Genomic DNA, 23875 nt, shown 5'->3' on the forward strand with positions numbered 1-23875 from the left:
ATGTACAGAAGAGCTGCTACCCCAAGAGACCACCTGGCTTTGAGGCCAAACCAAGCTGGACATCAGAAAACACAGGCACACACACAGGAAAACATCTGGCTTTGGAGCCAGTGGTATCCACAGTGGAGTGGCTGATTTTTTGCCTGGCAGTCATCTCTGCACTCACACACAGGGTGCACCACAGGCTGCATGGGCAGAGCATGGTGCTGGCACGTGGCATGGGCACTGTCACCCTGCCCGCTCAAGAGACAAGTTCAGCTGCTGTCCATCACCCTCTCAGAAGGAGCTCAGGCAGTGACATCCACCTGGCAGAAACCACACCTTCTGTGCTTCCTAGAGTGGATGTGGCCCCTCAGACAGAGCTCCCATGAAAACACACAGCCATCCTGGCCTCTGGGTGCAGGGACTGCCAGAGCCTTTCACTGGGAAGGATGGCAGTGCTAAGAACAGCTGGGTTTGGTGTGGCCAAGATCTGCCTGCCCTTGGGGCTCAGCTATGACAGGATGTAGAAAGATTAAGGGGCATAAGGGAGTCTGAGAAAGACTGGTAGAACCAGGCTCTGCTCTGCCTAACAGGAACAGCCACCCCAAAATACACAGGTTCAAGGGGATCCTGTATCCTCCCTTGCCAGATGAAGGCAGTAACTTAAAGGAAAGGAGTGGGTGGAGGCAAACCCCCTCCTTGCCCACCTTGCTTCCCCACATGCCTCTGTACAGCAGGTATGAGGCTCTCACGTGGAAGGCCAGGCAATGGATGATGTGGATGTTAGCCCATCTACACCAGAGGTGTTGCCATGGCTGTGACACCCCCAGACCATGCCCACCTCTACAAGAGAGATGGGTTACAGTTGTAGGCAACTCCTTTCTGAGGGTCCAATGCACCACACAGACAGTCCTCTTAGGGAAGTCTGCTGCATCCCTGGGCCCAGGTGAAGCACAGCACTAGGAAACCTCCCAGCCGGGTTCAGCTTCAGACTGTTATCCACTGCTGCTCTTCCACATGAGCAGCAATGAAACTGCAACACATAGTCCAAGGGCAGTCAAAGCTCTTCAGGGCCTGGGGATGGTTGGTAAGGGAGTCTGGAACACAGATTCTTTCCTCTGTCCTTCCAGATGTGGGCAGTGACATTGAAAGAGATGGATTCAGTCTGCCTAATGTATGGCTTGGTGGCTGATGTCACTGCCACAATTTCAGGTTTTTTAATACTTTTTCTAACAAGGCATGCTGCTGTTAGATGTGATCAACCTTTCCCAAAGGGAAAGAGAATCTTTGCTGAGAGCTTTGCTCACTGACAGCTGTAAACCAGTCTTGGAGGGGGACATAAATGATATCAGGCTAGCCTGTGACAAGCTGTGGGACATTGCAAGGTCAGAGGGTGCAAGTGAAGGTTCTTGGCCTGTTTCTCAACATGCTGAGTATACTGGAGCACACCTGAAGTCTTAAGGAGGTGAACCAGATAGCCAAAAGGGAACCCCCACCTCCTCTACCACTTTGTGGCATGTGTGCCTGATCCTCATCAGTCCAAGCACACCATCCTGAGAGGGGGACGACCTGCAGGGTAGATTAGAGCAGGGATCCACTATGTCCCCACTCCTCTCTGTGCCAGGCTGTGGGAGATGGAGCAGAAGCCAGAGATGGGCATTAAAAGCATGGTTTTGATTGCACAGGTAACACCTAACAGCCAGCTCAGAGCTGCTTCACAGGGCATGAGAACTCAGGAACCTGTGACTTGGCCACTAGCACTACTGCCAGAGATAGAGTAGATGGCACAGGGGGGCTCCACTGGCATGTCCCAGCCAGCCAGAGCCCCTGTATTAGCAGCTTGGAGGTAAAAGGGATCCTGGCTGCTACAACCTCCCCAGCTCTGCACACAGCGGGGGATGATGGACTGCCTGCTTCCAAGCAGCACAGCTGTGGCTGGGCTGGACCATATTGACTTTGGATGTGCTGGGAGAAAGGCTCAGGCACCATCACCTATTCCTCTAGCAAAACTTTTCCATCAGCAGCAGGAAGAGCAAGAACCTCAGCCTGCACTAGCATAAATCCTACAGATTTGGAATAAAAAGCAGCACAGAAGAGGTTAAAAACTGTAAACCTGCTGGAGGCAGGGAGAGTGTGAGCTGGTCAGAGAGCATTGTAATGCTGAGCACACAGGTCTGGTCAGGGGAACTCTTTCCAACTCCCTCAAAGAGAGGTCTTTCCAGGGGTGATGAATCAGGAAGAGTCATGCAGACAGAACCTTCTAACACAAGCACACTTCAAAGCTCAGCCTTCCCCTTGCTCCGCCGGCCACAGAGGCACAGGTCAGTTTAGGACACATGCCTCCTGTGGAGTTCCTCAGAGGGCTGCTCACCCACCAAGAGGCCAGGGCTGGGAGGAGAGATGGCCACGCAGACTGCCTTGCAAACTAACCTATGTTCATCTTTACAAGCTGAATGAAACAACCATCCCAGAGCACCTACAACCCAGTGAGGAACTGCAAGAGCTACTGCATGGAGCAGCCATCTGTGGGCAGAAAGTCGTACACGTACAAGGCCACCGACTTGGACAGGTAGGTCATGGTGCCAAACCGGCCGCTCGGTGCACTGTCATACAGCAGGCTGCAGATGCCTGTCGAAGGATCCCTCTCCAGCATGTGCTCATCAGCGCCCAGGGCTTTCTGGATTTTAGACAGGGAAGCAGAAAGGCATCATTAGGAAAAAAGGCAATCCCATTATCAGCTTCCATCCCAAGCGTTCTCTGTTGCACTCAGTATGACACATTGACGATGAGCAGTGGGAGGAGACACTACAGCTTTGCTGTGCCCCATGAACACAGCAGGGACAACAGGCAGGGCTCTCCAAGTGGGTGAGCCCTGCACAGGTATGGGGAATGCAGCCAGCAGCCCTGGGTGAGGCCTGGCCCCTACCTGCTCCTCATAGAAGAGGTCATTGGCTATGTGCAAGATCTTTTCCACAGCTATGATGCCACCAATGGTGTGCACCTCCATGTCCACCAGCATGGTGAGCACTAAGATAGCTTCCACCAGCAGCTGCCTGTACTCTGGCTGGGGCACACGGTTGAGGACAGACTCCACATGCACGGCAAACTTCATTTCCCCTGGGGTCATCTGTGAGGAGGCAGAAAGAAGTGTACCTAAAGCACTGTATCACCTGCACAATTCCTGAGCTGTGCTGGGCAATCACCCAGGGTAACCAGCACACACAGCCCATGTGCCCCATTCCCCATTCACATGAACCTCCTACCTCTCTGGTTGTTGAGGAGGGAAGAACAAAGCCCTCCACAGAGAGACCATGGCACTGCAGAACAAGAAGGAGAGATCATGGTTATGGCTTGGAGAAGCACCATGCTAAGATACATAGGTCCAGCCCATGAACTTGCTCTCACTTGAGCACTGGTGCATGCTGCCCATACACCCCAGCTCTGCCTCCTGACTCCATATAGCATAACTCCTTTCCTATCAGTTCAGCATCAGCCAGAGCCCCCTGCATGGGGGCTCTGCTCCCTGGCTCACCATGCTGAGGATCAGCTGTGCCCAGAGCACCTTCAGCTGTGGCTCTAGCCATGCACTTATCTGCTTGATGCATGAAGCACCTGAGCAGCTCCCATCTGCAAGGTGCAGGCTGAGGCAAGTCCTACAAGACTACAGGGCAAGTGCACATCTTCTACAGCTTTCCATGGTCAGCTTCAGGCCTTGTCTATGAAGCATATATCTACACAACACCAGGGACCAGCCCTGAGTGCCTAAGTCCCCCGGCAAGGCTGGCGCCTGGGACCAGAGGCTCACATGCATGGAGAGGCACCAGCTGATGTCTAACTCACCTTCTGCAGGACCTTCCAGACATTCTGGTAGAAGCCCACAGGGACACGGTTAAGGGCCCCATCCAGCCGGCGCCTCCGCTGCCACTGGCCCTGCCGGCTGTCCGTACTGCCCTGGTCTTGGAGCATGCTTGAAAAGGAGTCCTTGCACAGCAGCTCTGTGTGCCCAGTAGACTGGGCAGACAAAACAAGAACCACAGAGACTGCTGCAAAGTTAAATATCCCACAGGAATGCAGCCTGCTGCTGCTCAAGAGTTTGTGGTTCTCCAGCCTCATTCCCAAGATAGAGGGGAATGCTACCCCAACCCCTGCTCCCAGCAAAGCCCACCTTACAGTCCCAGCTCCCTGTAGCACCCCCCAGAGCACAGCTCCATCCTGAACCACAAACAAGACAGACCCCATGTGTGCAGCCAACAAACACAAGTTACCAGAGAGGATCTGAGGTCGGTGTCCCCGGACTGCAAACTGAGGGGCTGAAGGAGAAAGGGAGAGATGGAAATGAGACCGTGCCAGAGCAGGGCAGCAGTCACAGCAAACAGAGCAGCAGCAGCACGGGTCAGGTCACAGGGCAGTGATCCCAGGGCCAGGGTTGGCTGGAGACAGAGGGAGTTTTGAAAGGAAAGCTGCAGAGGGCTGCACATGCCAGGGCTGCACATGCCAGGGCTGCAGCAGCAGTGGGTTTGTGCTGGCCTGCACACAGGAAGAGGACTGCTACTGCTCTGCTGGCTTGCTGGTATGGGCAGGGATTTAGTCTTAAGCAGACAGAAGGACCAGTAGGAAGGTCACTGCCCACAGACAACCCTCTGTGATGTCAGGTTTCACACTGCAGCAAGTTGGCCCTAACTCTGCTGCATCAGCCTGGCCCCAGCAAGCTCTGCCTCTTTGATGACAAGACACTTTCTAGAGCTCAGGACTCCTCCTGGACACAGGCACAAGAGGAGGTCCTTGGCATTTGCAGCTGACCAGAGGCCTCCTTCTCCAGACAAGAATTAGCTGGGGAGGCTGCAGGCAGGATCCAGTGAACTGTCCAGCAGAGTCACTTCTGGCCATGGCACTGGCAGCATCATGCCATCCTGCTCAGCAGATTTTGGGGGTATAATGGAATGTATTTGAGCACAGCTCCCAGCTGGCTATAATGGCAGTTGCTTAGAGGAGAAGCCAACCCATTGCTGCATCAGCTGAGGGAAGCTCATTGACTTGTGCATGCAGGGAAGCTGCCCTGGTGCATGGCATGAGGGGCAAAAGCTGAGGCTGCAGGACCAGGGAGGCTTCACCTTACTCCCAGGCAGAGACTGCCTACGTTTATCCAATTGCTGCAAGAGAAGAACAAAATGAAGGTTGTGCTGTTGGAAGATGCCCACCAAGACACTAGCCACACCTGGGACACCACATGGTCCTCCCCACCCCTGCATCTTCTCAAGCACCCCTGTGCTCCCACTGAATTGCCAGAGCAACCCCTACCCACTACCAGATTCACCCCAAGTTTTCCCCCAGGGCAGGACTGGAGACAAAATTAGCTCCTGGAAGCATCTGTGTCTCCCACTCTTCCATTAGTTCTGCCTGGTTTGTAGCTGGTTTTCACCCACAAGACCTGTTGTGAGTGGCCTGCACCACCTGCCCTCACCTGCTTGATTTCACTTTTCAGCCTGACGAGGCCACTGCGCTCAGGCTTGGTGGTCCCGACAGCTCCCATGTCACAGATGGAGACAGCAGTGGTGAGCGACGAGTCCACTGAATGCACTGGTGGGGAAGAGAGGTCCATGGCTCAAGGCATGGCCATCCCTCATCGCTGCCTGGGCACTGGTACCTCTGCATGACCTTGCCCTCTAATATAATAGCATCACAGATCCATGAGTGCGGTACAGAACTGCTTCAATTCAGACACAACCAGGTCAAGGGCCAAACTAAGCAAAGCTCAAATAGCCATGAGATTCAGGCTTGAGCCCAGAAATCACTGAGCACCATCATTACGAAGAGCAGAGCTTCCTGCTGGACCCCTCCAGTACTGAAGCATCTGTGCTGAACATGGGGGAGAACAGGGACACTGCTCAAAGGTAGGAACACGTAGATCTGGCCATGCTGTGCACTCAGCTTTGCCCCCAGATGCTCTCTGCTGGGACTCACCACTCCTTTCCACCCCGAACTCCTTGCCAGAAAGGATGTGGTAGAGGAGATTCTTCATGTCTGATGGGCTGAGATTCATCAGGTTCTCTGTGGCTTCTCTAGCTGGAAAGAAGAGAACTGTGATTCTGTAGCCTGCCTTATAGTCCTCCTAGGACATTTCTACCCTGCATGCCATTCTGTGAGCAGGGGGAGCACTGGTACAGGAGCTCATCTGGCAAGGACATACACTAGTTCCAGGTGTTGCCTATAACATGGACTCTTCCCATGGCCAGCCCAACTCATGCTGGGATGAAGACTGCAGTGTAAACACTTGTTTGTGCTGCTCAAGAACACGTCCAGCTGCAGACACTGGCACTTCCATGCAGGGTCTTGTCCTAGCCTGAGCTGCCTGCTTTTAACAGTACTCCTTTCTAGCTGACAGAGCCCCAAGCATCACAGCACCTACCCCAGCTAGGGTGCTGTCTCTGTACCTGAACAACGCAGGGAGTGGGCCAGCTCTGTCGCCATCACCTGGATGATGAGCCCAATGCGGATGCGGAACATCTCAGCAAACAGTGCAGGCTGTGTGCGTATGTACATGGCTAAGTACACCATGATCTCCTAGAGGGACAAAGGCAGATCACCTCACTGCTGCTCACCAGGACAGACACCCAGCTGTAGGCTCCCCTGACACCCCGGCCCCTCACCTGGGTGAGGATAGACACACTGAGGTTCTTCTCACTGGCTTCATCAATAAGGCAAACGAGTTCCTCATAGGGGATCGGGCTGGGGCATGGACAAACAGCAGAGCAGGTGAGAGGCAGCAGAGCAAACCCTGCATACCCCCAGTCTGTACAGCCCCAAGAGGAGAGATATAGGCTGGGGACAGCCACCCAGGGCCACTCCTGCCCATGGACCCCAGAGCAGCAGGCTCACATCCAGACCCAGCCCAGCATGCTTGGGGAGAGAGAGGTGGCACACTCACGTGGAGATTGTCTTCTCACGTGGCTCTGGGGGTAGCCCCACTGTCAAGTGTTTCTGGTGAGACAGGAGGTCAGTACAGGCCTGGGGACAGAAAGGCAGCTGCTGTCAACAGCTGAGGGTTTGGGGGCTCAGCACAAAGCAGAGGGAGACAGAGCTGATGCACCCATGGTTCTCCTGCTCACTCTGCTGCCTCCTCCCTGACAGACCTCAGCCTGTTAGAGGCTGGCTGTACAGCTGTTACCTCATCCAGAGCTTCAACCTTCTTCTTGAGGATGCCAGAGATGTAGCGGATCAGGGCCCACTGGCGTGTCTCCCCCACCCGCACATACAGCTCAGTGAGGAGCTCCTTGACGGTGGGGCCAGGCTCACTATCAAGCCCCGTGTGCCACTCGGGTCCCCTGCAAAGGTGAAGGAGGTGCTGCATTATATCCAGCAATTTGTCTGTCGCAGCTGCCTGGCAGGCCCCCTGGGCTGTGCCAAACCCCTCTATGCACAGTGAGCCCTCAGACACAGAGATCATCCTACTTGAGGATGTGGAGCATGTAAAGGATGTCTGCTTGCTCCTGCAGCGTGGGGCAGATGCGCAGCTGGTCCACCAGCGCCTTGCAGTCCACGTTGCCAACCTCATCACGTGGCAAGTTCATCTCTGCATAGAGTGCGTGGCTCTGGGGAAAGGGAGACCCATGCTGATGATTAGCATCACCAGCACCCTGCAAATGGACCCATGCATATTCTCCCTCATCAAACAACAGGACTTCCCCTTGCAATCCTGCAAGGACACTCTGGCTATAGCTGAAAGGATAGCTATCAGTCTGAGAGACACAGAACTCACCTTGCCATCCAAGTCAGCCTGGTGGAGTGAACTCAGAAGCTTGACTGACTGCTGCGATGCCTGGAAGATCCTGCTGGGGACATACATCCCAACATCTAAAAAAAACCCCACAGGTTGGTGGAGACACATCCAGCTCCAATCACCACTACTGTGCCCCAAACTACCTCAGACACTGACACTGCTCCCCCAGCAGTCCTTGCAGAGAAATTGGCTATGGGAGAAGCAGCCCCTGTCCACCCATTCAGAGGAACACTGCAGGGGACTGCGATCCTTTATTGAGTTTTCATGGGACTGCGCAGGCACCAACTCCAAGACACTCCATGGCCAAGACTAACATGATGGACATAAAGTGCCTTTGTCCAGGTAAAGGCTTAGTTTGTCTGCAATCCACGGGAACCCCAGCATCATACAGCTGTGAAACCTCCCAAAGCACTTCAACCTCACCCCTGGGCTCAAGGGAAGTTACTCACTCTGGACATGCAGGTCCTTGGCCTTGGATGCCAGGGACATGAGGTCACGGGTGGTGTGGACAGCAGCCCTGAAGCGGCTCAGCCCTCCCCGCAGGGTGGTCGGAGGCAGGTTTGCCTGGGGAGTCGTGTGCTGCAGCAGGTGATCCAGATACTGAGCAACCTCATCGTCGGTGTCCTCTGGAAGGGAAGGCACCAGAGCAGGAGTTCAGCCACTTTGAGTTGTGGCACCCAAAGGCCCAGAGAGCTCCCACCTGTGCCTCAGCAGGGACAAAACTCTGCTGGCTGCACAAGGTGACAATGATGTAAGGCCAGTGCTGGCAGCAAAGTAGACTAATGGACAGTGCCAGCAGCTAGGCACACAAAGCACTGCTGTTCCTGCATGACTCCTGCCCTGGGACACTGCCTGCCCCAAACTGGGGCTCCCTCCATGTTCCACATTGACAAAGAAAGCAAAAGGGCTGCAGCATGTCTCTGATCCAAGCCTGTGCAAGGACACGAATGTCCCACTCAAACCCAGCGGGAACACCCTCACACTCCTTCTCTCCAGGGAAGAAGTGGGGAGGTACAGCCAGAGGCAGCTTGTCCAAGCAGACACCACTTACAAGCACCCCAGCACAGCAAGGGCATCTTCCAAGCAGGACTCCAGCAAAGGAGCAAGGCAAGGCGGTTTTTGCAACAGTTATTTGTAAGCTGGAGTTACAGGAGGAGTTATGGTTCCTGCCTTGCTCTTTGCCCAGCTTCAAGCAGCTGTCAACACCACATCAGGATCACCAAAGGCACCATGCATTAACAGCAGCATGGAAGAGGGTGCTCAGAGGCCAGGTCTCTGCTCAGTCAGGAGATAAAACACAGATATCAATGCACTAACAGTGGGCCAGGGCAAAGCTATGCTGCTTTCCAGCTGGAAAACTCGGAGGTGTGTTGGCCCCAGGAGATGAACTGCTGACTGCACCTGAAGCAGCACGGCATCCCCTTTCCACGGAATGCCTCGTGACAGTGCCTGAAGGCTAGGCTGGAAAAATCCTCTAAGCACCACCCTTGAGAACATTCACCTGGCTGCAGCATCTGACCACAGGAAAACTTTAAAATTCAGCATCTTTGAGATGCTGTTGAAAGGCCTGGCAGATCCTCTCACTGGAGCTGGGAGGCAAAGCAGACACCTTGGACAAACCCTGATGCAGCCTGTAAGGAGGCTGCAGATGAAGTGAGAGAAGGGCAAGAAAAATGAGCATTCAGAGTCCCAGCAGTGCGTTCACTGGCTGCAGGAGCTGCAGAGGTAAAACAGATAGTGGGAAGGCTGATGATGACCAGTGTTAAGTCACACAGGAGATATCCCCAGGCCTGCTTGCAAGGGGAACAGCAAAATTTGCACCCTGCCATGGTCCCAGCACAAGGAGGGGGGTCCCTTTGGCTGTGATGAGCCAAAGCATTCTCAGGTACTCTCTATACAGCAGTAAGGCTTCAATTTGGCACTCACTGGAGCAGATCTGCCCAGGGGAGGGGCAAAGGCTTTGGGAAAAAACAGAGATTAATTAGGGACATGGTTGCTCTTCCCCACCATCTTGGTCACTGTGCTATCACCTTCTGCACTGCCATTTATGCATCAAAGACCCTCAGCCACATCTCCCAAGCCGAGGCAAGTTGCCAACCCTTTATCTCTTCTCCACAGAGCAGCTTATGAAGGTCAGAGCTGCTCATTCCAGACAAAATCGACAGAGAGCCAGATGGGAACATGGTGAAAAACGAAGCACGTGAAGAACACAGCAGTGTATGCTGGCAGGGAGGTTAGGTGTTATGGTTGTAAGTGTGAGTTAGGCATTTGCCACCCCACAGAAGTGACTGGCCTGTTCTCCCTTACTATCCTCTGCTACCTGCAAGCCATTCAGCCACTCCTAGGTGTCTAGCTTCTCAAAGCTGTCACTGCTGAGCCTGTAACTCTTGGCAAAGACCTTACCCTCTGGCCCAGGGTCCATAAAGCTGAGGTGCGTTCGGCATGACGTTGTCAGGAACTCCGACAATTTACCAGTCTGAATTCTGGGCAAGAGATAGGAAGGTCACATGGAGAGGAAAGGGGAGGTGATACCCTTGGCTTTACCTCCTGGCTTCAGGGCAGGCCCTTTGATGGGGAGAGACATGTTCACTAGGAGCATACACACACTGATGTCTACTTCAGCTGCCTGCAACTCTTTCAGTTGTGGTGGGGCATGGAAGGAATGCCCAAAAGCTATTAGAGGAATCCTGCAGCCATGGGTTTGATGATACGAAGAGCCATGTCCTCTCTTTCATCTCCTCTGTTGGGACTGTAGCCCTAGGGCATGCTGATTGCCTAGCACACCCCAGTGTATCTTCCCCAGCCTTCTCCCACACAGCCTATGCTCTGCCCAGCAGGTATCCTCATAACCGGGCTCTTGGAGGCCATGAGCCCTCTCCCTCCTGCACTGCAGGAAGCTGCACTCACCTTGCACCACCGAAATATCCATCCTGCAGCTTCCGCAGCATCGCCAGCACTGTGGGATGCACACTGCTGCTGGTTTCATCTGTGTGGAAGATGCACAGGCAGTCAGGCTCTTGCGCTCAAACTCACTCCCAGAAAGTAACCCAGGACCAGGTGGGCATTCAGACACCCAAAGCATCGTGGCCAGACCCTTACTTTGGGGTTTGTGGTCAGGCTGTGGTACCAAAAGCACCACCCAAAAAGGGAAATTCTGGACTGTCCAGGCTGGATTCAAGGAAAACCATGCCAGGATGCACTCTAGGCTCCTCGGATTTCACCTTGGGCTGAAGCAGACAGTACCAGACAGCAGCACCTAACAGCTTTGTCTCTGCCTTTCACATAAGGAAGCAGAGGAGTGGGCTGCCGAGGGCAGGGGGTATCACAGCAAAAGGCACACTTGAGAATTTAAGGGGATTTCAAGTACACAAGGAGAGACAGAAAGGCCTTAAAGCAGAACAACATCACCTTCCTACACCAGGCTCACAGGGAACCCATGAGCTGCTGCAGGCAAGCCAGTTCTACTCTGTGCCTTTGCTCCTTCTGGTTTACTGTTTTCCCCCCTCTGTTGACTAGGAAAGCCTTTAGCAGGTGCTCAGTCTTAGGGAAGAGTCAAGACACAGAAAGAGCACCAAGAACACTTGTAGAGAGAAATTGCATTTTTGGTCTTGCTCCCAAAAGGCCTTCCCACAAGCCTATTTGCCTGGAATCTGAATATATCTGTGCCAGCCAACAGCCCTTGAGCTGCGGGTACTAGTGCCTGACAGACAACCCTGTTAGCTGCCAGGCCAGCTGCCCACTCAACACGGCTCCACTGAGCAGTAAGCTCTTCACAGGACACTACTGGCTGCTCCAGCCTCACCATGTCCCTGTTACTGAGATGGTCACACGTTTGCCCACCCCCTTCCACCTGCAGAGCTATTTCCCAGGGTTGCTCTAACCAAATGCCTTGTGAGGCTTGAGCATCTATACCGAGCATGGTGTGGGAGATGGGGAAGGTGATGGTTGGTCGCCCAGTCATCCTCCACCGACTGCACAGGTAGGAGAGGTCCGTCCTCAGCATCTCCACAATCATCTTGTTGTCAAGAGCCAGGTAGAACTGCTGCTGGTCTATGAACTGTGAGGACAGCACGAGACATGATCGGCCCTACATGCAGTCACCAGGTCCTTACGGTGCCACCTTTGTCTTCCCACAGGCACACAGTCAAGCTAGCCATGCTGTGCACCCAGAGGGCATGCGCCTTGGTGCTGACGGCTCATCCCACCTTACTTAGCAAGTGTTGTACAGCCTAGCACGGGACCTTCAACCCCCAGGGCAGCTACTGGCCACTAACAACTATGGGAATGTAACTAACACCACAGCTCAGCAGCAGCAGCATCCAGCCCCATGCAGTGAGTCCATGTTTTTCCTGTTCCAAGTGAATATGCACTCCCCACAGTGCTAGGCTTGGATCACTGCTTGTCCCCAGACACGTGTCCCTGGCCTGCCATCAGCATCCTCCTGGTGTCCTCGTCAGGGCAAGCAGAGATTTTCATCCAATACTGATCATTAAAAGGCTCAAACTGTCCCAACATCCACACAGTCAGGACCACCAACTGTGCTGCCTCATGCCACAGAGCTGGACTACTCCACACTCCCAGGCTGTTTAGAGAGTGTTGGGTCACACCTTAGAGTGTGTACCTTAGAATGAGTACCCAGCCATTGAAGAAACTTCCTGCCCAGTTTCATATCACAGAATAGCTAGGAATAAGCCTCTGCAATGTCACTCACCTGTGGGGTAAAGGTAAAGATGTTCTTCCTGATTTTGTAGAGCTTGGAGGTCCCAAGGACACCCATATGCCGGTAGGGCCGTCCAGTAAGGCACATCTGCTTGTTGCGGCCTGGGAGGGCAGGAAAAGGAGTCTTTAGTGCAAGCCTTCTCATGAAAGGGGCTGCAGCAGCAAGTAGTGCCAAGCATCTTGCTACTGGCCAGCAGGGAAATGCTGGTTTGAAGTTGGGATATCCCAGAACCCTGTGTCAAGCTGGTACAGTTCTAAGGGACAGTAATTCTCTGTCCCCGGGCCTGCCCAGAGGGGTAGAGACATGCTGAAATAGCGATACACAGCCTGTCCTGACTTCTGCAGTGTCACAGCTTCTGGTCTTTGGGCACATCAGAAGCGGGAGCAGGGCTAGGGGTGCCCCTCTGCATAGGGCTGGCTCCCCTAAGTTGACAGCTCTATCAGCATTCCAATTGCTCCTGGATTACTCCCAAAGCCCAGGATGGTGCAGCAACAGCATTACCCCTTGCTTGTCAGCTCTGGCAGCTGCCAGGCTGCTCCTCCTGCCCATGTCACATTTGGCCTTTTGGTGGCCTAAATTAGCTGCCAAATTAAATCACAACAGATCAGATGTCTCCTTTGGCCCAGGCTAAATCTCTGGCTCCTGCAAAACAAACCCCATGCCCGAGGGCTTGCAGCATCAAGGAGCAAGCATGCAGAGGTGAGCACATCCTCCCTTCACACTCAGGCCTGCCCACCCACCAGCAACAGCCATACTGCCTGAGCTTTGGGCTCTCTTTGCCAGGGACAGCCAGAGGACCCTTCCTTGGGTCTGGCTAGCCTCCCCTATCCAGATTTGAGTAGAGGAACAGAAGACAACTCCTGCCCACATGAGGTTCAACATCTGTCAGAGCCTTTTGTCTCTTCCTGGGGTGACTGTGCAATTGCAAGCAAAAGCTCTGTTCCTGTCACAATCACACTGAACAGCACTGTCTGCCACTTTGTTCCCGTTTGGCATCAGTGGCTTTATCAGGCCTAGAAATGGGCAGCAGAATCCTCATCAACCAAGCAGAGAGCAGGACACAAGTGTCTATGAGCAGGAGTGCCAGGGGTGAGACAGACCCTTCTGCACCCCGTTTGCTGCAGGAGCAGGGAGCCCAGCTCACCCAGCCGAGCATAGATGTGGCTGAGGATGCGAGCAGGCTGCACTCTGATGGGGTAGACATCTGCCACAGTCTCCACGTTAATGCCCTCCTTCTGCAGGATTGCCTTGATCCCCTCTGTTTCAGCCAGGATACACACTGTGGATGGAAGACAGCATCAGCGCAACAGAGGCACAAGGGTGTGACAACACTGCCCCATGCCTTTGGGAACACATACAAGGCACCACACCACAGAGAATAAGCTGTCTGGGGTCCCTTGGGAACCAACCAGTTCCCACTGCAGAAGTCTGCTTTGCCCCTCCTAACACTCTATACACACAAGTCTTCCTCAACAAGTGGCAGGAAGACAGTTTTCAACCTCTCTGTAGAGGAGGCTGCAGCAGATGATAGTTTTGTGGGTCAACACAGGATGAAATGGAAGGACTTGCACCCCGTCTTCCACCCTCCTTGCCAGGGCTGAGACTGGGCTGTATTGGCAGCAGCCCATCAAGCAGAGCCACCCCAGAGCCACCTCTGTGAATTCCGCACAGCCAGAGGCCTCCCCACCTGCCAGGCTCAGGGGTTTGGGACTGGTTCCTCTCCCTCACCTTGGACCACCACATCAGGTTTAGGGACAGTTGCGAAACGGCGGTTGAGGGGGTCTATTTCACCGGGAGCTAGAAACCCCTGTGGGAAAAAGGTATAAAGAGATTAACATTTTACGGGCAGGGTAGAATGGGTGATGCCTATGGACAACCCACCTTCAAGAGGTCCTAGGGGCTGGAGGTGACAACTTCCTCATGGTGGGTGGCAGCATTTGCACCTTCACAGCTCAGAGCCTGGTCCCACAGCCCTCCCCAGCACCCAGGGTGACCCTACCTCGGCCATCAGACAAGCCAGGATGTAGAGGGACTGTCCCCACATGTGTGGCAGCTTGCCCATGGGTATCCTGTCCACAGTGTGTGGATTCCTGTATTCTTCATCCACCTGAAAGACAAGCCAGGAGGTCAGGAAGGGATCCGTAGACACAGGATGCTGAAGGAAGCATCCTCACTGCATCTTGAGTCCAGCAGTTCAAGGCTTAAAACAAGGCCCAACAACAGCATTTGTCACAGAGGGTCCAGAAGAGCCAGGTTACATTCCTCCTCTCTTCTTATGACTGCCCCAGGCATTCATGTCAGACAACAGAGCAGCTGCTCAAACCATTTTTGGTTTCTCAGCTCGGGTCATCCCACTAGAACTGACATGCCCCAGGAGCACCCAGAGATGCTTTCTGATACTGGTGAGAAGCACATCTCTCCTTGATAACCTGAGCATCAGGAGGCCACTGCTCTTAGCCCAGGCCCATACAAATTCCCTCACCACTGAACTGGAGCTCAGCACCACCACTCAGCCCAGGTATGCTTGTCCTGAGTTCTCAGAGCACTCAGTCTCTGAGCAAGCAGACTGTCAGCAAAGAACTCGTGTGTGGGAGCAAGAAATGCTTTGGGAGAAAACCCCCAATTTTTATCACAGTTTCATAACAGCTCCAAGTCATCCTTTTTATACATGATGTTTCCATGCACTACATGTGCCCTTTCACTAACAATTTGGCTTAATAAGCACTTAAAACTTAATTATCTGGTAATGAGACCAGGAGTTTCAGCAGTGGACTTTCATGATCCTTGTGGGTCCCTTCCAACTCAGAATATCCAGTGATTCTGTAAGACACTCCTGCTTCCCATCATAGCTCAGGATCACTCACCTTATCCGGTGGGACACTGTACAGCTCTGGCAGCAGGCGTACCCCATTCTTCCCCTTGATAAGAACCCCCTCAAGGGCTTCCCGGTACTCCTGCACCTGAGAAGAGAGGAGAGGAAATCTGCTGCCAGCTCCCTGCTTCCTTCCTCCGCACACTTCTCCTGCCAGGGACTTTTTTCCACTAGCCCAGCAGGTCTCACCTCTCTTACCTGCTCCATGTTTCCACTGAAAATCCCGTCAATCATCAAGTATGCCCAGAAGAGAGGCCACTCACACTCAATGTTCTCAAACAGCTTCAGCTCAGCAGGTTCATAGTAGAGGCGTCTGGGGTCCTTTAAGTGACATAAAGGCAGGCGGTACATAACAGGATCCCCTCAAACTGACAGGGCTTCTCCTCCCCCTGAGACCCTCGCCTCAAATGTCCTCCCCAGCCCTTCTCTGCAGATGGCCAAGAAAGAGCTGGAAAGCAGTTTCACCTCCAGCCTCTGTTTTCACCATTGGACTACCTCCTCCTGAGCCCCCTGCACTGAAAATTGAGAGACTTACCCTTCCTGGGGTCTACCTGGTCCCCAGCAGACACCCCAGAGCCCCCAGAACACCCCAGACACCGTGCTGTTGTACAGCAACAGCACAACATCCCCTGTGACATGCTGGGTCCCCTTTGCCTTGCCTGCTCTGCCTGAGGCTCTCAGCATCTGTCTCCTCCAGCATCATCAAGCTGGCCCAGCCAGGTGAGAGGGCTTGGGCTGGTCACACAGGGCCAGAGAGGTTCCTTCATGGCCCTCCTGCCATGTGGTGCCACTGTGAGCCCAACACCAGGGAAGCTGTCAGGATGAAGAGCTGCCTGCACAGAGTCCTCCCACCTCAGTTCTGTGTGGTGTAGTGCCCTTTCTTTGACCCTCCCTGCTAACTGCTCTGTCTACTGCAGAGAAGGGAGAGTGTTTGCCTTAGCAACTATTCAGGCAGAGAGGACAGAAGGAGCAGATATCTTCTACCTGGACTCCAGCCATAAGCTTCCAAAATCCCATCTGACTACAGCTAGCTGCATGCTTCTGCAGGCACTGCTGCCCTTTCCATGCTTCACAGCTCCCCAGAAGTAAGTAATCCACAATTTTGCATGCTGCCAAAGCTCATAAGCATTGGGAACACTGGACTGGAGATGCTGCTGCTTCTCTCTGGCTCTGGAGGAGGAGCAGCCACACATACTGCCTATTATGGGCAGGTCTGCAGAGGTGCAGCAAAGAAGCATTCAGAAGTACTCATGACCAAAGGTTACAAGCCCAGCAGCTCATGATGACTTAAGAGCCTCTGAGTATCATTTCCTAGTTCAGCGGTTAACAAATGAGACGCTTCTTATAAAATTTTCCTGTTTTCTCTCCCCAAAGCAGCAAACTCTCCACTTGCTTGCAGGGCCATTCTGACAGTACCCAAGCTGACTGCTGGTCTAGGAGAGACAGAAGCAGCTTTGTGACCTCCAGAGCTACCATAGACAAGGCTGCTGGGTAGCAGCTCTGCAGTCACCTCCCCAGGCCTCCAGCCCTTGCTCAGGGCTGGTGCAGCCCTGGGAGAGCCCACCTCAGCAGGGCTCCCATGCTGGGCGCTGGTCCCACCTTCTACCAGCCTAAGAAAGACACACTACCGTGTCCCAGGACACAGGCAGAGCCAGCCTCTGGCCACCTGCTATGGGCGTGGGTGGGACATACCACCTCTCCAGTGAGCTCTGGCATTTTGGGGAGCCTTGCCCAGACCCATGGCACTGCTTGGGGCTGCTCAGGGCTCTCATCTTCTCAGTGCTCCCCAACACAGCCTTTGTGCTGCATCCATGCAGGCTGCTGCTTGGCAGTCAAGTTCTGCCAGGCAGCAGGGCCGAGGACATTCACCTCTTTGGGAGTCCTGTATCCATCCCGGAGGAAGCGGCAGCAGCCATAGCGCCCCTGGAAGGGAGGGAAAGATTTGCTGAGCAGGAGGCACAGTGTGAGATATCTTGTACCTTCAAAGCAGAGACAGGAACAGGGTGTTTCCTTCAGCCAAACACCTCCTCCCTCACCCACCCAGCACTCAGGTACCACAATCACAGTCTAGGGCCACAGCACACAGGGCTGCTTCTTTGCACACCCCTGCCACAGGTCATGGAGACTGGGACAGGACATGCCCCAGCAACCCCCCAGAGAACATGTTTTTGGGGAAAAAAAGGGCTACAGCAGTCTGGACTGCAGTTGTCTCCTGGGAACAGTGAGACAAGGGCAGAGATGCTCACCTGCAGCTTGGTGATAATCTCCTGCTTGGTGATTTCCACCAGCTCGCTGTCCTCCACAGCAAATGCCGGGTAGGAGATGACAGAGAGCACGCTGGCATCCACCTCCTTGGATGTGGAGGCCCTGGGCAGCATCGAGTGGAGGATCGACTGGGCAAAGGGGAAGGAAAGGTGGTTAGGCTGTCAGGCCAGGCATCATTCACACTTGCAAACCCAGCAGATCACAGTTCCTCTTGCAACAGTGTAACACCTGAGCGGGCCTCACCTGGCAGTGCTGCACCTCATCTGACAGCACCCGTATCACCGACTGCGGGCCTCCCTTGGCTCCAAAGAGATCCAGCTCATCCAGTGCCTCCAGGGCAGCCTGCAAGCAGGGTGAGACCCAAACAGACATGTCCTGCACCATGCTGCTCATCTGTAAGAGCTCCCATTCCATGCTAGTCCCTGTGTGTGAAGCACTGCCCAAATGTAAAAGAATTTGAACCCTGCAGTGGCTGCAGAACATATCTGGTCAAAATGGGACCTCTCCAGACATCAAAAGGGCCTGGGACGTTTCTGCCACACACCTCTGATTAACTTTTCGCTCCCAGTTCAGACAAAACCCAGGCTAGAAGGGCACAGTTTTATTCCAGTGGACAAGAAGAGAGGTTCCCCAGGAACCTATCACTGCATTGAGCCTCAGCAGTTCAGCATGCCCAGCATGCCCTGTCAAAAAGCAGCTCAGGGCCACTGATGCTCCTCATCCCACCAGCCAGCATTGCTTCCCAGCTCACCTTGGCCATGCCGACAGAACTGGCATTCAACTCGGTGATGCCTTGGTTTGTCTTGTCACCACGCTCCCATATGCCAAAGTCCTGTGAATCAGGCACTGTTTCAGAACACACCCAGAAAGCCTTTGAATCCCACCCATCTATGGTGCTTCCAGAAGGTGCTGGTGTGGCTCAGGTGGAGCCCACAGCTGTTCCTAGACACCAGTCCAGTATCTCAACACCCCTCTTCCCCAGCACGTTACCCACCGCAGTTTTGTAGGCAGCCTCAATGTAGAACACAAGGTTCTGGATAAAGTTGACTTCATCCAAGCTGTGAATTATGTGGAGGCCTAAAACAGAGGGAAGAACTCACATTAGCTGCTCCAAGCCCACAAGCATACCCAGGATGGGGCTGCAGTAACCCAGGGACGATTCCTCCCCACTGCATGCCTGCCCAACGGGAGCTATGTCCTAGCTGACTCTGTCTCCACTCCCACTCCTTACAGCAGCACTGGGGCTTCAGACAAACAGGGGCTTTTGGAGAGAACGACATCAAGGGGCCCAAACCCACCTCAGGTACTGTGAGCATAAGGGAAGAGTAAGGGTCACGGGAGCCATTGCAACAGCTTGGAAGCAATGCACCCAAACTGAGAAGCTGCACCCAAACTGAGACTCTGGTGAACCTGAAGAGTAGCACACTCAAAGCTGCAATGGGAGCCCCCAGCATTACCTGAGGCCGTCATTTGTGCAAGCATGAGGAGGTAGAGGGAGGTAGCATCCATCTGTAGGTGACCCCATTCGTGGTCTCCTACCACGGTGGCACAGGTGTGGGTGTTATACTTGGCATGCAGGCAGTCCCTGGTGCTCTGACTGTACTTGAAGGCCTCTACCTTGTCCACCTTGAGAAGGGCAAGAGATGCAGGCATTCATCGAACCCTGTCTCCAGAGAGATCTGACAGCTCCTGAGCCAAGGGCTGCCCCATGCCATGAGTGCAGCACACGGAGTCGTGCCCAGCAGGGCAGAAAGTCCACAACCTCGGGGTTGAGCCTCACTGTGCACCAAGGCAGTGAGTGCAGGCTCACATGCCGGTGCAGCAACAGGACTGCAGCAGTGGAGGGCCCACTGCCACAGCTGCACCAAGCAGAGAGAAAAGGGTTACCTGAAATGCCCTCAGGGAGGAGGAGCTGTAGAATCCTAGTGCCTGCCAGGCCACAAGACAGGGAGCAGCTGGCAAAGGCTCCACTGGCTGCCAGCCCACAGCTCAGGAACTTCAATCATACCCATGACAGATGCTCACTCAAAACTTATTTCAAGACTTGCTGGAAAGGGGCCTTCCCTCTGCTCATCAGGGAAGGCTGGGGAGGGCTGGGAGAGCTAGGACAGGAGCCTCTGTGGCATAGCTGGGCTTTAAGGGGACCACATGACACTCAGAGGTACTCCCCAGCCCCTACCTGTCTCATCATGCACTGGAGCAGCCCCTGCATCAGCTTCACCACGCTCTGCAGGAACAAGGAAAACAGGTTTGTCAATCTCCAGGGGAAGCCCTGACTCAGGATCAGCTGGCCGCTGACCTTTGTGGGGCTCAGTGTCCGTAATCAGAGCCCCAGCTCACATTTTCACAGCCCCCGGGTGACAGCAGAGGGAAGATTTCTTGGTCTGCCAGCAAGGCCAGGTCGCCAGGCTGTGCAGGAGGACAGAGGGCATGGCTGCAGGACACAGCTCCCCAGCCCTTGAGAAAAGGTCTGTGGCCCCAGCTCACCCCAGAGCCAGAGGTCTAGAGCCTCTGGTTGGGCTCCAGCGTGGTCTGAGAAGAGCAGGCTCTGACATCCATTCCCACTGCCTCCCGTGCTGGGGGACAGCAGGGTACCTGCCCTCACGGCACTGCCTTTGGGCCCCTGAGGCTACCAGACCGGGGTGACTGCCGTCCCCGAGTGGCACCAGTCCCGCCCCCGGCTCCGGCTCACTCCTACCTGCTCCAGCTCGTAGGCCTTGGCCTTGTCCTCGTCGCGGTCGGCATTCTTGCGGTAGGCTAGGCCAAGACCCCACACTGCCAAGATGCTGTACACGTTGTCCCGGACCCAGGCGTCCCGGTGGTCGGCGCTGGCGGGGAGCAGCCCCGTCACCGCGTCCTGCGGAGGGGACGCACCGTTCGCACGGATCCCTGGCCCAGCGGCCGGCGGGGCGCGCCGGGGCCCCGGGCCTGCTCCTCATTCCCGGGCAGGGTCCGCACCTGGTGGCGGAGGATGGTCTGCTGCACCAGGCGCCCGTAGCCGTCCAGACGCACACCCGAGTTGCTCCGGCTCCTCATGACGGCGGCAGCAGGACCAGCACCGGCACTGGCGGGACTGCACGGGTCCTGTCAAAGCCCCGCCCCGCGGCACCGCCTGCTCGCTGCCGCCGACGGCGCTACCCGAGCACCGCTACAGCCGCGGAGCGGCCGCCCCGCCCGCGCTGCCCTGCGCTCCCCGCCCGCGCTGCCCTGCGCTCCACGGGGCGCTCACTGCCGAGCGGGCAGGCCCTGGAGGACGGGGGGCCCCGGGCGCGGGGGCGTTCGGCGCCCCCTGCCGGGCGAAGGCCGAATAACGCTGAGTATGGGTACGCGGTACAGGGACAGACACACGGACAGACACACGGACAGACACACGGACAGACACACGGACAGACACACGGATACAGGACGGGCGCGCCGAGGCACGGATACCTCCGGTATGGGGGTGTGGAACAGACAGACGGACTGGTGTGTGGTGTGGAGCAGGGACGCACGGATGGGTTCCTGTACTGGTGTGTGACTGTACAGACACACAGACGGACACACAGATAGGTACACAAACCAGTGTGGGTCTGCATGGACACGCACACGTATGCTAGGTGCATGGACAGACACAAAGACACGCATGTGGATAGAGGCATGGACACATCCACCGGTGCCCGTGCACGAAGCTGGGCTCTGCTGGTGCGATGCCTAGGCTGGAGTCACTGGAACTGGAGGACACCACAACGGTGGGCGCAGGAGGTCCCCGGACTGTGGGCAGTGAGGAATGGTGTAAGGGTGGGGGTCCCAGGGTCGAGAACTCCCAAAGCTGGTGAGGTTAGGGTACTTGTGAGGCTCCATGGCTGGGGACATCAGGGTACATGGAGCGGGTCACAGGGCTTGTAGGGATGAGAGACATGAAAAGACCCAGGCATGCAGACAAGGCTAGGCAGGGGGTGATGCAGAGGATGAGCAGGGGTCCCCAGTCAATGCAGGCCCTGATGGCACACTCAATGCTGTGCCAGCAGTGGCCACCCAGGGATCTGCTGCTCTCCATCCTCTAGAAGGGTGTTGCATGGGGAATCTGGGGGGGGGGGCACATGCCCCCCACCCCCTGGGGCTCCTGGAACACCCAGAGGGGCAGATGGGGAAGGGAGTGAAGTCCTGAGTCACCTGGCACCTACCTCTCATGCCCAGTCCCACCTGGAGGGAGCTGTAGAGAAGCAAGAGGAGGGAGAGGAGTAGTGCCCGGCTGATGGCGATTCCTGGAGATGGTAGTGGGGACTGTACTGGCCCTGCCAGCCATTCTGAGTGCTGAAGCTTCCATAGTGTTGCAAACTCCATCTGTCAGGCGCCTCCACCAGGCACTGCTCCTCTCCCTGCAGAGAAAGAGCCCCTTGTTACCCCCCACCCCAGCTGGGGGCTGCCAGCACCTCTGCAGGGCACTCATAAGGCATCTGGATCGTGGCCATTACCAGCTACAGTCCTGGCAAGGTGCCTGGGGAGCAGCTGCTCTCCACGGCTGGGTGATCTCCATCCTGGTGCCCCTGTACTGTCCCCAACCCAAATTTGCCCCAGCACTACAAGGGCACGTGGGACACATCCCCTCTCTGCCCAGGGCCAGCCTGGAGGATGTGGGATGTGAGGTGTTCGTGCCCACTTAGGAGGGGCAGCAGGAGGGATGGTGAAAGGGCACCCTGTGGAAACAAAGCAAAGCCTCAGTGTGGGGTTTGGGGCAGGAGAAGGAGCTGGGAACAAGGCAGAAGGGAACAGGGATGCACTAGCTGGCCTGGGGGAGAGAAAGGGGCCAGTGCAGCCCCCTGTGCCGGCAGCAGCTCCACAGGCAAGATCCCTACCTGAGGGTGGGTTGGGTGCATGTCCCCAAAGCCAGGACTCCCAGTGCTCCCCAATGGGATACCAGGCTGTGCCCAAGGGGCTCACAGAGCTGCAGGATCTGCAGGAAGATTTTCCCTGCAAGGTGCAGCCAGGCAACAGGCTAGGGTTACTGCACTCTGCACCTGGCAGTCCCAGCAATGATGCAGGCACGGTGCTGGGGTCATCCAGGGACAGTGAATCTTTCCCCAAATCACTGCTCCTCCATCTCTGTGGTAGCACTTTTCCCACCACCAGCACAGAGGTGATTCTGCTGCTGGAGCAGCCCCTGGGCACCCATGGGTACTCAAGGAAGGGGCCCATCCCAAACGACACAAGAGCCCATTGGCACAGTGCATAAATGGACACAGGGCTGGGGTGACAAATTCCAGGGCTCATCCATCTCCAGGTGCCCAGCTGGTCCAAGGAGTGCTGGCAGCAGGTTAGGGTTGGGTGGCCACTGGCTTCCAAGAGTGTCCAGGGCTGGGAGCATGCCCCTCTCCATGTCTTTTATCATCACTTGCCTGAATGAATCAACAGCACATACTTAATGATTGATAGGGCTCAGATCTGTGGGCTTCCAAAAAAGCAGAAGACATTCCCCACTCATCACCAAGATGTGGCTAACTGGGGACAAGGGGCAAGAGAGAACCTGGGACTCTGTGGTTTCTCACTCTTCCAGGACAGGAAAGAAACCAGGATGGGAAAGAAACTTTGAGACTGGCAGGAAAGGGAGGGATTGGAGTTGACAGCATCCCATCCAACAGCAAACACTCATGGGAAAAATAAAATTGCTGAAACATCCCCATGGAGCTTGGGCCAGCAATAACAGATGGGGCTGGACCCCAAGCAAGAGGAGAACCTGGCAAGAGCACGAGCTGTGGAGAAACAGCACCCAGATGACAGTGTCCCCCAGCTCTGGTGCCAAGGATGATGACTGCCACCTATGCCTTGCTGCTCAAATAATGGAAATTTTGCTCCAGCACTGCAAACAGGGCACCATATCCACCAACAGCCAGGTTTGTTTGCAGATACCTACCCACAATAGCCCCAGCAGAGAAATGTCTTGGCCATGGTGACAGACAGCCCCAGGAGTCCTGGCTCATTGCCCCTCCATGGTCCCCTAGGACTTGCCCCGTACAGAGGGATGCAGGGCATCTCTCATTCCCAGCCCCATGGAGGCAGCTGCCTGCAGCCACATCTGGTCTCCTCTGCACTAGCGTAGGTCAATGCTCCGGGGGAGGCACTTCTCATAGGCCCTGCTTGAACCAGCTGGGATTTACCTCCACACCCGCCCCCCTCCAGTGAAAGCACAAGGGCAGTTGCACAGGGATACAGCCTATGGCAGCCTATTCCAGGGGGAACCTACTGCACCCCAGGGACAGTGCAAGAACAGGCCAAGGTGGTC

At 55.3% G+C, this 23875-nt stretch overlaps 1 protein-coding gene across 4 annotated transcripts; it reads right to left on the bottom strand.

Annotated features, from left to right (window-relative positions):
* Window positions 1–1157: 1157 nt before the first annotated feature.
* Window positions 1158–20815, bottom strand: PHKA1 (phosphorylase kinase regulatory subunit alpha 1). 4 transcript variants are annotated; one of them, XM_068205014.1, is made up of 33 exons: window positions 20575–20815; window positions 20315–20473; window positions 19796–19843; window positions 19074–19242; window positions 18611–18693; window positions 18368–18448; window positions 17860–17958; window positions 17598–17744; window positions 17221–17274; window positions 15550–15672; window positions 15344–15439; window positions 14479–14586; window positions 14208–14286; window positions 13624–13758; window positions 12471–12580; window positions 11672–11816; window positions 10667–10745; window positions 10163–10242; window positions 8209–8385; window positions 7739–7833; window positions 7432–7571; window positions 7148–7304; window positions 6908–6987; window positions 6630–6708; window positions 6414–6543; window positions 5944–6045; window positions 5444–5559; window positions 5094–5132; window positions 4248–4292; window positions 3823–3993; window positions 3246–3299; window positions 2909–3109; window positions 1158–2659 (listed from the first exon to the last, which is right to left on the bottom strand). In XM_068205014.1, the coding sequence occupies exons 1-33, from the start codon at window positions 20650–20652 to the stop codon at window positions 2486–2488; spliced, it is 3633 nt and encodes a 1210-aa protein (XP_068061115.1). In that variant the 5' UTR covers window positions 20653–20815; the 3' UTR covers window positions 1158–2485. The 4 variants fall into 4 exon arrangements, 3 of the variants coding, with proteins under 3 accessions (XP_068061115.1, XP_068061116.1, XP_068061117.1); XR_011004162.1 differs by having other exon boundaries at window positions 2532–2659; window positions 3823–4022; XM_068205015.1 differs by lacking the exon at window positions 4248–4292.
* Window positions 20816–23875: the final 3060 nt, after the last annotated feature.

Source organism: Anomalospiza imberbis, chromosome 14 (genome assembly GCF_031753505.1).
Source record: "Anomalospiza imberbis isolate Cuckoo-Finch-1a 21T00152 chromosome 14, ASM3175350v1, whole genome shotgun sequence".
Taxonomy (NCBI): Eukaryota; Metazoa; Chordata; class Aves; order Passeriformes; family Viduidae; genus Anomalospiza; species Anomalospiza imberbis.